The sequence below is a fragment of the Indicator indicator genome, chromosome 26, assembly GCF_027791375.1.
Source record: "Indicator indicator isolate 239-I01 chromosome 26, UM_Iind_1.1, whole genome shotgun sequence".
NCBI lineage: Eukaryota > Metazoa > Chordata > Aves > Piciformes > Indicatoridae > Indicator > Indicator indicator.
This window is the reverse complement of record NC_072035.1, coordinates 5,303,071-5,317,047: the sequence shown is the minus strand read 5'-3', so window position 1 is coordinate 5,317,047 and position 13,977 is coordinate 5,303,071. Positions and strand designations below refer to the sequence as shown.

At 37.5% G+C, this 13,977-nt stretch overlaps 1 protein-coding gene across 2 annotated transcripts in view; it reads left to right on the top strand.

The window, feature by feature from the left end:
• Positions 1-13,977, top strand: part of SFSWAP (splicing factor SWAP) — a 46,651-nt gene that overhangs the window by 28,201 nt on the left and 4,473 nt on the right. The window contains exons 14-16 of one of the 2 annotated variants that reach the window (XM_054392514.1): positions 3,111-3,376; positions 9,338-9,493; positions 10,836-10,961. In XM_054392514.1, coding sequence (XP_054248489.1) covers positions 3,111-3,376; positions 9,338-9,493; positions 10,836-10,961 — 548 coding nt within the window. The remainder of the gene's footprint in view (positions 1-3,110; positions 3,377-9,337; positions 9,494-10,835; positions 10,962-13,977) is intronic. The other variant, XM_054392515.1, reaches the window with a different exon arrangement.

Genomic DNA, 13,977 nt, shown 5'->3' with positions numbered 1-13,977 from the left:
CCCCAGAATAACAAATATGTGTTCTGGTCTTATGAATACTGCAAATATGCAAATGTCTTGTAGTGCACCGAAGTGCTCGTTTTTGTTCTCGTAGAGCTATCAATTCTTCCTGATAGAGAGCTCTTTCCTAACCCATTCCTGCTAAAGGAGTTTTTAAATCATCTTTTTTTCCAAAAAAGGTGTCTCTGGAACACTTTTTTTTTTTTTTCAGCAAGTGTTTACTGTAGGAAGTGTTATTTTAGTCAGATTTTCTTCAGTCATGCAAATAAAACGCTGAAGAACAATTACCAGTGGAATTATCTGACATCGTAGGGTTTAGTAAGGACCAAAAACGTGGTGTTACCCAAAATGGACGGAGAAGTGAGATTCAGTGAATGTTCTCTGAATCTTTGCAGGGTAAAATCTAAGAAGAGCTTTCAAAAACACAGATCTCTCATCCCTTAAGATACATAACAAAATTCATCAGCTAATCAGTTTGTTGCCCATGCTCTCCAAAGCTGTTTTCTACTGGAGCGTGGTCAGTAAGAGTGTTTCTGCCTTTTGGAAATGTTTCATAATCTCCCAGTGTCTGTTCTAGCTTAGATATTTTTTCTTCATTTGTGCCTCCAGTTTTAGTTTCTGTTACCTCATTTTGCGTGGATCAGTTTTCACTAGTGAAGACACAAACTCTTAGCCAGCCACTGAGGCAGTTTGTGAATATTTTTATTCAGTAGCATCATTTATACGCGTACTCATTTTATTTGTGGCCTGGCAACTTGGTGATGTTAATTAAGCTCTTTCACTGAGCTCTGTCCTCTGCTCTGATGGTGAATCAAGTCATTTTGCTGGTGACTTCTATCTTGGATGCAACCAGATTTGCCACTGAGGAGGTTGGGATATTTATCCACAGTTGATTCCATTGCAACCTGAAAACTGTCACTTGAGTGCCTGGTTGCAGTGGTGTGTTACGTAGGTTTGGACAGGTAGGTGACTTCTGGCCCTGTCATGGCCCTACTATGACAACCTCTCCCTGTGTGTTAGCTGTTGTCTTGAACTTCAGAACGTGTATGTTCATTTGGGGGTAGCTACAGTTACTTCTGTGTGGCTTTCTGAACATCATGATTCATTAGTAACCTGAAGCAGTGGTGTCTGAATCTACAGCCAGCCAGCCTACATTTCTGCTTCTCCCAGAGGTGTCTGGACAGTGCTGTCACTCTGTAGTTTAAGCATCCTGAAAGTCAAGGAGAGCTCATGGTTTCAGCATCTTGTGCTCTTGATGGATACGCAGAGGGGCTTATCACTGTGGGTTTGTTAATTCTGATTGTTGAGAGAATTCACTGCATGTGAGCTAAAAGTAAATATCTCATTTATTAACTTCCTTTTTGGCAGCGGTGTGATAGCTTGTGTTTTATGCACCTAAATGAACTTGGGCACTGAAAAGCCTCGTGTTTTTTCCTTCACTCTTGTTTTCCTGTACTCTATTTTGCCTACAGCTATTTCTTTTCAAGCTGTTAGAGGTATCTATTTCAAGGCAAACTGGTCTCTTACATATTCAATAGTGTAATGTTCAAAGTGAAGACTAAGATGCTGTGCAAAGAGACAACAACATTGTCAAGCAACAAAAGTCAACTGTGGTGGTCTCTTAGGAAACTGAAGTTTGGAAACAAAGTGTCTGCAATTACAGATTGTGAAGTTAGTGGCAAACTCATGAAATGATCACGCTGTACAATGTTTGCAATCATTGAAGCAGACTGTTTTAGTCCTGCTTTACTGCTATTTTTGCAAATGTTGTGATAGCAATTATCACTTAAAGCTCAGAAAAGTGTTATGATGCTCTAACTTGAAGCAAAGCTGGATTTCCAATTATTCAAATGTGGTCAGTTATTGCCTTGTCATTCAAAGTGAGAGAAAGGTAAAAAGAAAATATCCACCTGTTTCTAATTTGGTTATTTCAGATTTTAATATATTACTTTTTATTCTGACCACGGTAAGCATCCTTGTATCAAACACTGAAAGTGTCAGACCAGGTGGAGCAGAAATTACGGCAGAGGGAAACTGATTTCTCCAGTTGCCTTGAAATGGCAGCTGGGGGAATGACAGGTTTGAAATGAGGATCATATCTGTAGTGCCTGACTTGAATTGTTCTAAACAGGATATTGAGCAGAATTCTCTGAGGTATGAGCTGATAATTTGAAAATTTTGGGGAGTATGGTATGTTTTGCTTAACTGACTGCAGTGGGTATTACTCGCTGAGCATGAATTGTTCATGGACCTGTTCTGTCTTTGAGATTAACAATTTTTCTGTTATTTTTTTTTTTCCAAACCCTTTACGTGCCAAACATTTATTTTGCAAAGTATAGAAATAATTTGTATCGACACCAAGTCATTTTGCTGTTTTCCTTGAGGCTATAATGAAAACAGCACAGTTCAGGGATGAGAGTGACAGTAAAACTGAAGTTTGAATGTCAGTAGTTCCTGATTGTATTTTCAGGTTTATCCTTTTTTAAATAAAAGGGATAAATAGATGAAAAGATACTGGATGGTACCTGTTTTTTAGAACACATCTCTTCTAACAACTAAAGATAAGAACTTCAGAAAGATGTCCTAGTTAAGCTGGCAGTCTTAGCATGCATATCCCGACTTGCATATATATCTTTGGGGAACTGTATGGGCCTCCATCAAACACTATTAGATGCTTGTTTTTGAAGACGTCAGCCTTACTTATGCACAATTTGCATAATACTGATGCAGCACAGTGAGGGCTTTTTTTAAAGCATTCATGGGAGGTTAGATTATTATTGATTTAACAACTGCTTTCTTAAGATGGATGTATTTCTCACACACTTTCATGAGTCAAAAAGTGTAAGGTAGTTGTCAGTTATTATTTTCCTTACTGTTGTACCAGCTTTTCTGCAATGTCTGTACTATATGTTGGCAGGACTATCAAGCAGGATACCTTCTTTGGCAGAATGTGCATGTTGTGTGGCCTGCACAGGAGTAGATGTAGCCCTCTGTTTAGTGTAAGGGACTAGAGGTGCTGATGTGTTGTCTGTGCTGACATTACTTTCTCAAATTAAAAATTTGCTTGCAACTTTGAAAACTGAATACTGGTCTTTACCTTCTGATTTCAGAGTGTCAATAGTATACCATGTCCTGTGACTGCAGTCAGAAATTTACCCAGCTTAGAAGTTAAACAAGCAGAAAGGCCTTCAAGCAAAAGCAGAGACCCTCCTAGGGATGAAGAAAAAGAAAAGAAAAGAAAAAAACACAAGAAAAGATCTCGGACAAGATCTCGATCACCGTTCAAGTATCATTCATCATCAAAGACCAGATCTAGATCACATTCAAAAGCAAAGCACTCACTTCCCACTGCTTATAGAACTGTCAGGCATTCAAGGTGGGTTTGGAAACCAAATATATTCTTTAAGAGTTCTGTGTGGGCTAACACTTAAAACATTTTTGCACTTCTTCCATTACAGAAGCGTCTTCATAGCCATTACAAAGAGTATAGTCACGTTGAAGACAGTAAATACCATCGAATGTGGAAGGTCTTTGAAAATAGTTTTAATGAAATAATGAATCATTAATTTCTACTTACATAGTGCAGAATGTGTACCAGTGAGTGCTTTTTCGCTCTGGTCTGTGAAAGACCTGGTGATAGTATGTAGGAATGCAATTACAGCAGGAAGAGATTTTGCTAGTAAGTCTGTGTCTGTGGTGGAGCAAAGTAAGCAAACAGTATTAAGATAAGAAATAAAGGCAGAGAATAATAAAGCTCAGAAGGAAAGGAAGCATCTGGGTAGCGTGTGAAAAAAGATACCATGGATGAGTGACAGGAGAGCTGTAACAGGAATCCAAGAAGGGTGAAAACACATTTGATGAGGAAGAGAAACCATAGAAGAGTGTAGTCTGGTACACTTAACTCTATATTTAATCATTAATGAGATTAAATTTGCTATTAATTATCCTGTTATAAGATAATATATATTGTATTATATCATACTGTTAATTATATCTAAGACATTTGGATCTAGGCACCTTTAAAATTTCCTGTCTGTAAAATTTGTCACCTGCAAATGCCCTGTCACAGAGCAGCTACTGTGGACAGTAGGAAGGACCTTCTTCTTGAGGTTACATTCCCTGGATCACGCTACAGAGCAGTGTTTGAGTAGCTTGTAGTTCAAACATATGGTGCATATCAATACTACCACAGCCATTTATGTGTGCTGCATGCAAAATCATGCATTCCTTTGGTTTTGTGGCCATGCCTATGACACCTGCTTCTTCCTGAGCAAGCAGCCTCCAGCCCTCTACGGTGGTGTGATAAAACTTCTCATCGTACATTTTCCTGATACAATTATATGTTTTTTTGTTTCTTTAACAGTCTCTAACTACGCTAATGTGATGAAATGTTAACACATTAAAACTTTTGATTTTATACTAGATTTTTAAGGTTAAACATTGCTGAAGGCATCTCTGCTACTCAGGGATGCATGATAATGTGCCTAACTCAGGCTAAAAGGATCAATTTGAGATGTTGCTTACTTGCCTGCCTTTGACAACAGGTGATCATGAGAGTCTGTGCATAAGGCACATTCCAAAATACTGTGTGCCATTCCTTTTCTGTACTTGAGCCTCCCATGTCACTTCATCCAACCTACACTGCATATATTTATCCATGATTTTAACTGATATATGGTAAAACCAAAGAGAAACATGATAGTGATACTAAAACAAATTTAAATCGTCTTCTGTGGTACCTTGAAAAGGACAAGGAGTCATCCAAAAAGGTCCTTACCAGTACTTGGATGTGCTGCTCAGTAGGATAAAGATAATCCTGCATGTTGCATGAGTTTGCATCAGGCAGTAACCAGATTAATGGGAACTTGCAAGTTCCGTTTGATATATACTGGGATAGGTCTTCAGTGACTTCTGGGAGATACCTGATCCATTGTAGAGGCTTGAATGCTCCCACTTTGATTTATGCTCTACATTTGATTCTGATGGTGAAAAGACAACAGTCTACTGAAGTCTACCACACATGCAGTGGGTAGTCTTACTATGTTTGGCTTGGGTTGGGTTTTTTTGGTGGCCATAGTTCAGCTGGTGGAGAAATTACACATAAATCACCATGAATGGTTAATCTACAGGAGCTAATCCATGTGTGCCACCTTGGGCATGCCTCTGGGCACAAACCAAGTAACAGCCTTAATATGATGAATCAATACAACACCTGATTAAATCTGGGTGGTTATTTCTTAGATTATCTGTTGAATTCTACAGCCAGAGAAGTCCAAAAGTTTTTCAGAACAATTGCATCATATCTTGCACTGAAAACATTTTGCATGTTATAAAAGGTGACAGAAGTTAGAGCTGAAGGGGAAAGGGCATTCCATTCAGCACATGTTTGTGTTTTGTGAGTACCAGTCTAAGCAAAGGGCTCAGGAGGGTTTTTCTCCCACTCAGAAATCTGCTGTTTCTGGGAACTGAGGGCAGTATCATCAGTGCTGAGTGGGTGCCCATTCCCTTTGAGCTTTTTGCAGGCTGTATGAAATGCTTTTTGTGGCAATTATATCAGGTGGGAGACCTGTTAGAAATCCGAATGTGCCTTCCTGTCTTTAGCATTTCACAAGAACGTGGCTAAATCTTAACTTCTGCCCAAGGACCTCTTCTAATTCCACTATACTGAATACATTTCTCCTGCATTTGATGCTTAACATAGTGACTGTATTGATTTACTTTAATGTAATCAGTAAAGACAGCCAAGCCTTATGCAGGATGCATCAAGTTGTCTCCTCATCTGGAAGATGCTGTTCTGTTTGGCGTCAGCTAGAATACTGTTTCCAGTTGTGTGCGTCCTGTAGCATGAATTAGACCAGCTGGAGGAAGTTTAGATGGAATCATCAAAAACTGTTAGAAGTGAAAAAGAAGAGAGAGTTGGAATGACTGGGAAGACTAAAGGAAGATGAAATGAGTCTTCATATACTCCAAACACAGAGGGAAGGACTTCTTCAGTCCTCAGAATTTGGACAATAAGTAATGGATTTAATTTGGTAACAGAGAGACTAGAAAGTTTTTCATGGTGTCTCAGTGGTAAAGGTAGTTAATACAGCTTATGAACACTGCACTGTGGGAAGTTTCTGTGTCAAGAATTGTAGTTTGGAGAGTATTGAGTAATCTTACTTCTTAAAGTCTTTTCTAGCCTTACCTTTTAAATTAGGGTCCGTCATGCAAGAAATGATGGTTGACTGAAGGTTTGTTTTATTGGAAGCGTTTCCTATGTCATAGCATACTCACTGTATTTCCCAAATTAAAGCTCTTGCTCCTGAAAACATAAAATTTGCAGAGTAATCAAGAGTGGGAGGGTGATTCATAACCCAGTCAGATACTGACATGTTTTGTCTTTCAGGTGTTTAGACAAAAATAATGTCTCATCTTAGTAACTGCAGAAAGAAGGCAAATGTTGCCTGGCTAGAAGCTATGACTTTTTCTTTCTTTTAAAAATGTGTTTATATATTTACTGTTGATTCAGAGAGAATTATTTCTATATATTGTCTCATCCAAAACCTGGCACCTTTCACATCTCTTTGCTTTTCAGCTTTGCCACTGCTTCACCAAGAACAACCTTCTATTTTTTTCCCCCCTGTATTCCCCAAATGTTGGATATTACAGCTTGCTGTAATGAGTAGTTACGTGAAGATAAAGTGTAAACTATTTGTAAAGATTCACTTTGTATCAAGTGGATGGCACTTAGGGATAGTTTTTCTTGTGTGGATATCGATTTTGAGTGTTTTTTTATTTCAATATCTCAGTCTAATGTTGTATGTTTGAGGTTTTGCTCCCTTGTTTTACTCTGTTCAAAATGTATATTCTAACCTGCTATCCATATAAAGTGAAGGGGTTTTCATGCTTTATTATTTATTTATAATCTTGGAAGTCTTTCCCAGCTGAAACAATTCTGATTCTATGATTTTACCTTGAGTGGACTGAAAGCAGCTGGAATTTTCTTCACTTCCTGTTAAGTAATTTAGGATAGCAAATAAGATCTTTTCTTAATAAACAAACCTTCTTAATATTTTTTTTTTTTTATTTAGAGAGTAGCTTATTCAGTTTGAAGTATCTGCACAATGAAAATGAAGCATTTTGGATTTGAAGTTATTGAAACTTTTTATATTTAAATTAACTGCGACAGCCGAGGAGGAGCTATGCTTGTTTTGTAATTTTTTGTTAGACTGTGTTGCATTTAGAGGCTAATGATTTGTAATCTCTAAATTTTAATAATGGCCTCTGAATGCATGCCCTGTGATTGGGAAACAGTCTTAAAGGCTTAGAATTTGCAAGGATTCCATATAGGCAGTATTTGAGCTTCTGTTTAAAAAGACTTTGAGTAGCTACTAAGTGGTGCAGAGTTGTTTGAAAGAGTAAGATCAAAAAAATCACCTTTACTTACATAACTATGACAAGTTAATAAGGAATGAGATATGACAAGAGAAGTTAAACAGATGTTTGCAGTAACCTTCTTTGCTCTTTATTCAAGTGATGTTCAGCATGCTTTTCAAGCTCACTCTTTGTTTCTCTATTCAATTTTTTTTTTCCCAAAATGCATATTGTGCTTACAAGTCCTACAGATGAACTTTGCAATATGCTTCTCTGTACTGGTTTATGTCACTTATTTATCATTTATTTTTGCATTATCAGAGGTCTAGAGGCATTGCATATTTAGTCTTTGGTGGTAAGATACAATTCTTGTACTGGTGCATTTTTAAGTATTTTTTTAATGCGTTTTCAGCTATAAGGTTGAAAAATTCTGTTGGAATAACATGAGGTTAATTCAAAGCATGTTTTGGATATTCATTTTTGTGAGTAGCACAACCAAATCCTCTTTTGTAGAAGCAAGGTAACAAACATTGTAGCTATGTAAGGAACCCATATATCTTGGCGTAACTGTGGGTGTGGTGTGCTAACAGCAGTTCTCTGCATAAATGCATGTGATCTTCTGGAACAAAACTTCTGTACCAGCATTAGTCCCATAGAGCTCTTGGTGGTGTACAGTTTTCGTTCTAGATCAACATGATGATTCAAAGTTAAGCAAGAGTCATGGAAACGTTTGTAAACCATGTCCAAAAGTGTTGTAAGGTATTGCAGCGTGGATCGCTGTGGAGTTACTAGTCTCAAACAGATGATTAGTCATATGTAATAGACAGTCAGTGTCAAAATGGGGCACATTTGTTAAATCTGTCTAGGAAAACAAATAGCCTTTGGTACCTTTCAGTCTTCTGCAGTAAATGTTTCATCAGTGTCTTTGTTTTAAGGCACCATCACAAAGTATGGTGTGAAATGTCCCTGGCAGTGGTGCTTTTAAAGTGCAGGTTGTCAGTTGCTGGGGTTTTCAGCATCTGTGTTCTAGCTGAGAAGTTAGGTTGCACAGCTGGTTGGCAGTAAGTGTAAATAATGACAATGTTGATCTAAATCTATGGTTTCTATCAATAGATTTTTGTGGTACATGATCTAAGCTAATGATGTATTGGTATGTGAGTGTGGTGTGTGTGAGAAGAGAGGAAAGGAAGCAGAGGTACTCATTACACACCAGGTGATGTAGTGATTTGGTTAGATGGAATTTGAATGTTCATTTTGATCTAGAGGTGGAAAGCCTGAATTTCTCTTTAGTACTGATTCTTTTTTTGTTGTTAATATTTAGTAATAGAGCAATAATAAGCCACAGCATTACCAAGGTATAAACAGTAGTGCATACTTCATTAGCAGGTTACTTTGGATAGAGTACACCTGTGTGTATGTTTGTGTGAGACTTTTTGCCTCAATGTTAAGAGACTTGGAAGTAGATGTTCTTTGTAAAAGAGTTTGTTTGCTTGTTTGCTTTTCTCCTTCTGAACTGATTTTCTTATTGTTGAGGCAATGTCTGTTCACATATTTTTAATTCCTATTTTCTGATGAAACATGCCAAACTTGGTAACCATTTGAGCTTTTGGGGCCCTACTAAACATAAATGATACTGACTTGGAAGGAATAGAATGCCTTTTGAAATAACAGTCTAGGGGAAGTAATAATTGATATGTTGCAGTAAAAGTGTTGAGCTGGTTTTAATTGTTGGGAACTGATGGCCGAAGTTCTTAACACTTGGTGATAAAAGAATGTTGTAGAACCACTAAAGTAAATTCATGAAAATTAAGCTAATGCCTTTTCTTTCTGATTGTTTGGACTTTTTTTAGGCTGGTCCATATAGGCATGTTTTACTAAAGTTCAGCTTTTGGTTGAGGGACTGAGCCTTTTCAAGATTCTAGTTAATACCAAAACTAGGAGATGTTATTCTGAATGTGAAGTGTGTGCCTCCGTATCACAGACTCACAGCATCCACAGGGACACTGAGCATGGAGCCGAGTCTGAGCAACTCATCAATGGCAGCAGCAACAGAGCGGGAAAATTATCAGGCAACTTCGACCACGAAAAGATTTGACTGCTGGAGCTCTTTAGAGGGAAATCCTGGTAAAATGTCAAGGTGTCTGACTGACCCCAAACTTTATAATCTGTTGGTTTTTTTCCTTTTTTAATCTTTCTGAATGGCCTGGTAAAGATGAGATTTCTGAATGACAAAGCAGTTAATTTGCAGCACTTAATTGCCAGTGCATTACTTGTTTTTTGGGTTTGTTTTTTTTTTTCGCATCTTCAATTGATCTCTTTTGTTGTAGGTGTAAGAGAAATGACTCAGGAGTGAGTGTGTGTGTCTGTTACATACATATATATAGTATGTGTGTGAATCTGGAGAATATCAGTGATTCCACAAATGACTTGCCTTTTAGTCACAGAACATTAGGTATTTTCAAAGCATGAGTGTTCAGTATATATGGAATGACATTTCTAGAGTAAATTTAAAAAGGAAGACCTTAAATAAGCAAATAGAAGTAAAATTAATAGAACTATATCTTTTAGTGAGAACAATACTAACTTACTATCAGGAATTTTGGGTGGATCTGGGGTTTGTGGTTTTTTTCTTTCTTTTTTTCCAAGCTGGATCCCTGAATTGCCCTTTTCTCCATCTTCCCCTTCTTCCTTCCTTCTCTTAGGACTTCTCTCATTCCAGTTTTTTTGTTACTAAGAAATACTCAGGTTTTACTTGTACATCCACTTAATTCCAAATCATAGAGAAAAATAATTAAGTTCTGGAGTTTTTCTCTGATCTTAACTGGGCATGCTTTCTTTTTCCCCTCTTGATCACTTTCTCACTTTTCTAGGGAAAGTACCTCAAGTTGAAGTGCTAGTGCCAAACAACACCAGTCATGGGTTGTTGGTCACTCGCACAGGTGAAAGTATTTTGTCTCTGCTAGGATTATTCTGCAACATCAGGGACAAGATTTCCTGGACTTGTCAGTGTTGGAAAGCTGAAAACAAAAACTTGTGTTTATCCCTGTGACACAGCAGTTCTAAATACATACCACTAATTTGAGAAGTCAAGGTCAGGCCTGACAATCCCAGGCATGAAGCCAAATTGGACTTCTGCATAACAATGTTAGTAAACTCTATTGCCAAAAAGGTGACTGGACTTTTCTGCTTACTAATACAGAAGTCGACATTAGCACACAATACCAAAAAAATAATGGCTTTCCCACCCTCCCCAGTTGGGAGTGAAAAGCAATGGATGATGACATCCTAAATGTCTTGGCTAGGTAAGAAATTTTTATGTAGCTGACAAGTCTTGGAGACTGGATAGCCCATGTGGGTATAAAATAGGCATGTGAAAGGTGTTATATTTGTACTTGGTGACAGCACAATTCCACTGAAATAAAAAATAATGGAATAAATGACAAAAAAAGCAAACTTTTGGATATTTTTTCCCTGCTCAGGTCACGCTCAAGGTCACCTAGAAGAAGGGCTCACACACCAGAAAGGCGGAGAGATGACAGAAGTGTTCCAACAGCTTACCGCATTAGTAACAGTCCTGGAAATAGCAGGAAACGCCCACGTTCCAAGTAAGTGTGCCTGGTCCTGCTGAAGGATGTGTCCTGGCATTGGAAGAGACCTGAAACATTGCCTGATGTGTTGTGTACTCCCTAGGTGGAACTTACTGAGAGTTTTATGTTCTGGAGGTTTATTTTAATAGATAAATACTGCTGTGGGAAAAAAAAAAAAAAAAACACCAAACAAATCAGAAGTGCTTGTTCTTCCCTCAGTCTTATATATGTTCAAACACTAAATTTACAGCCAAATCAGTGAACTTTAATATGCTATTATCTCCTGACTGCAAGAGTTCAGGTTTTATTTGGGCTTTCATGTTTCCTTCTTGTTGGGTCATTTTCTCATGCTCTGCTTGTGCAAGCTATATGGCCACTACACAAAGATCATAGAGAGGTATTACATTATTCCTACTGGTATACTCCAGTTCAGCAGTGAGTATGCTTTGCACTTAGCTGTTTTTTTTACTGTCAGAGTGGAATGTGAAATACAAATCAGGAGGTGCCTTTTTTAGAGAGCAGTTTGTATGTAGTTGCTCTGAACATATAATCAAAGCACAATACTAACCATTATTTCAGCTTGCCAGCAGCAGAAAAAAGACATCTGCAAAGCGTGTGCCCAGAAGGCTTTGAAATGTTTTGTCTCTCACAGAGCATTCTCTGTGGCGTGTTGTGCCTTGGACATGCAAGAAAGTGAACGTTTTTCATGCTTCTATGTATAAATACACCTAAATTGTACATAAAATCCAAAGCGTTCAAGTTACTGAACTGAGCCTATGGAATTTTTTCTCATCATCAGTGAAGATGTCTTCAACCTGTTCTTCCATATCTCTTGTGCAATAAAAAGCAAGGAGATCACTTTCAACTTCATTAAAAATCTCTTGTTTCTTAAGATAACTTCCCATCTCTTGACAGCCTCTAATTAGTTGATGTGTGGCGTGTATAATTGAGAACTTCGTCAGTATGCTTTAACTGATTCAGTTTTTCACATTCATCAACTCAAGATAATAGAGGCTTCTGTGGAACTGAGCATGCAAATTTGGTTAAGCAGAAAAGATCTGGAAGCTTAAAATGGTTTTCTTCCCATAAAAATACAAAAGATTTTTTTTACCCAGCTCGTGCTATTTTTAATGCAGTTTTGGTGAATCTGCTGCTTGACCATTCAGTGTTTTAAGCTATGAATTATTTTTGGAGCTATGTCATGCCAAGTGGTAAATTATGATGACAATTGTGAAGCAAACTAAACTCTTCTTTAAACAGTGTTATTTATGGATAGGTAGAAACTGTAAATTTTTTTTAGGTAGGAACACTACACATTAAAATACAGCAATAAGTGCAAAAAGTGTAAAACCCTGAAGACTAAGAGAGGAATGTTGTAATTAAACAAGGATTAGAATATTTTGAGGCTCTAATTATAGAATGCCTCCTGGTTTAGCCCTGTTAGGATTGACATGTTAAATTTTCAAGTAAGTATGTAGATGCTGTGGTGGACCAGTTTTCATCTACGATTATGGAGTAGATTCTTCACAATGGCATAAGGAAGCAAGGTTTGGGTTCAAGGTCTGTTTAAAGTTTATCTGGGCTTTCTATGAGTGAATAATATATTTTGCCTGATAGCTGAGAACAGGTTACAGTCTTACATGGCAGCAGTCAGCTGGGTAGTTTTTATTAACCATAGTTTGACTAGGAAGCAGGCAAGCATCCAGCAGTGCCATTAGGGTTGAAAATCAAAATAATTTTAATATGCTGTAATGTTTCACTCTTGCTCAGGGCACTAATCTGATACCAGTCATCCTGCTGAATAACTGGCATTGCTGGTAAATATTTAGGTGTATTTCCAGAAGAAAATAATGTAAGAACTTGGAAGATGTGCTTTACTTTTGTCTTGTTTGGAAAGCTTACTGCTTGTAGAACAAGGTACACTTCAGAATAAATACAATTGTTTTTTCTTCTGCTTACTCTGCACTTCAGTTGCCATCATAGTCTCTTTAAAAAAGAAGTTTAATGTAAATTCATGTTTTAATATGGCTGCATTGAATTACTTTTCACAGAGAATATGCATAATTCTTTTATGCTAGCTTTTGTACCTAGAAAAATACTTAAAAATAAGCCTAGTTGTAGCAAATGGACTGTTCTAAAAATAGCAAATTGATAGACACTTTCCTTCAGCAGCTGTGATGTTTCTTCATTATAATCTGAGATGAAAAACACTGAGAAGCCTTACTGTAAAATACTCCTTATGCATGATAAATCTTTTCTGAGATTTTAGGGAGTTAGGTATGAAATATGTTCACAGCTTGATTACATTATGATGTTTTAAGAAACTGAGCAATTACAGTACCTAATTAGCTAGTCAAGGAATAACTTTGTAGCTGATGTTTTTTCTACAGTCATGGAATGGTAGAGGTCAGCAGGGCTCTGGGGTTTTTCTTCTGCCATTTAGTGATTAATTATGGAAGAAAAATGTAAGGAATTTTTGCAATTTTAGGTCTAGAACGTTAAATTCTGTGTAAAAATGAGATATTTGTATGATGAATTCTAAGCATCAGATGTACACAATATTTATATGGGAGTTTAATATTATATTGTAGCATAGCTGCTTTTAAAGTAGTAAATTCCTAAGAAGTAAAGGAACCAAAAGCCCCATGGAGACTATGAGGGTGATGAAGGATCTGGAAAGGCTGAGTGACCTGTGGCTGTTTAGTCTGGAAGAGACTGAGAGGGAATTTTCTTAATATTTACAGTGGTGCCCTGTGATAGGATGAGAGGCAATGGTCATAAGCTGGAACACAGGGAGATCCACCTCAACATGAGGAAAAACTTCTGTACTGTGAGGGTGAGAACAGGCTGCCCAGAGGGGTTGTGGAGTCTTTCTCTGGAGGCTTTCAAATGTGTGACCTAAACATGTTCCTGTGTGACGTGCCCTAGGTGATCCTGCTTTGGCAGGGGGGTTGGACTCAGTGATTTCCAGAGGTGCCTTCCAGCCCCTACCATTCTATGATTATGTGAATATAGGGACACTTGATGGCTCATG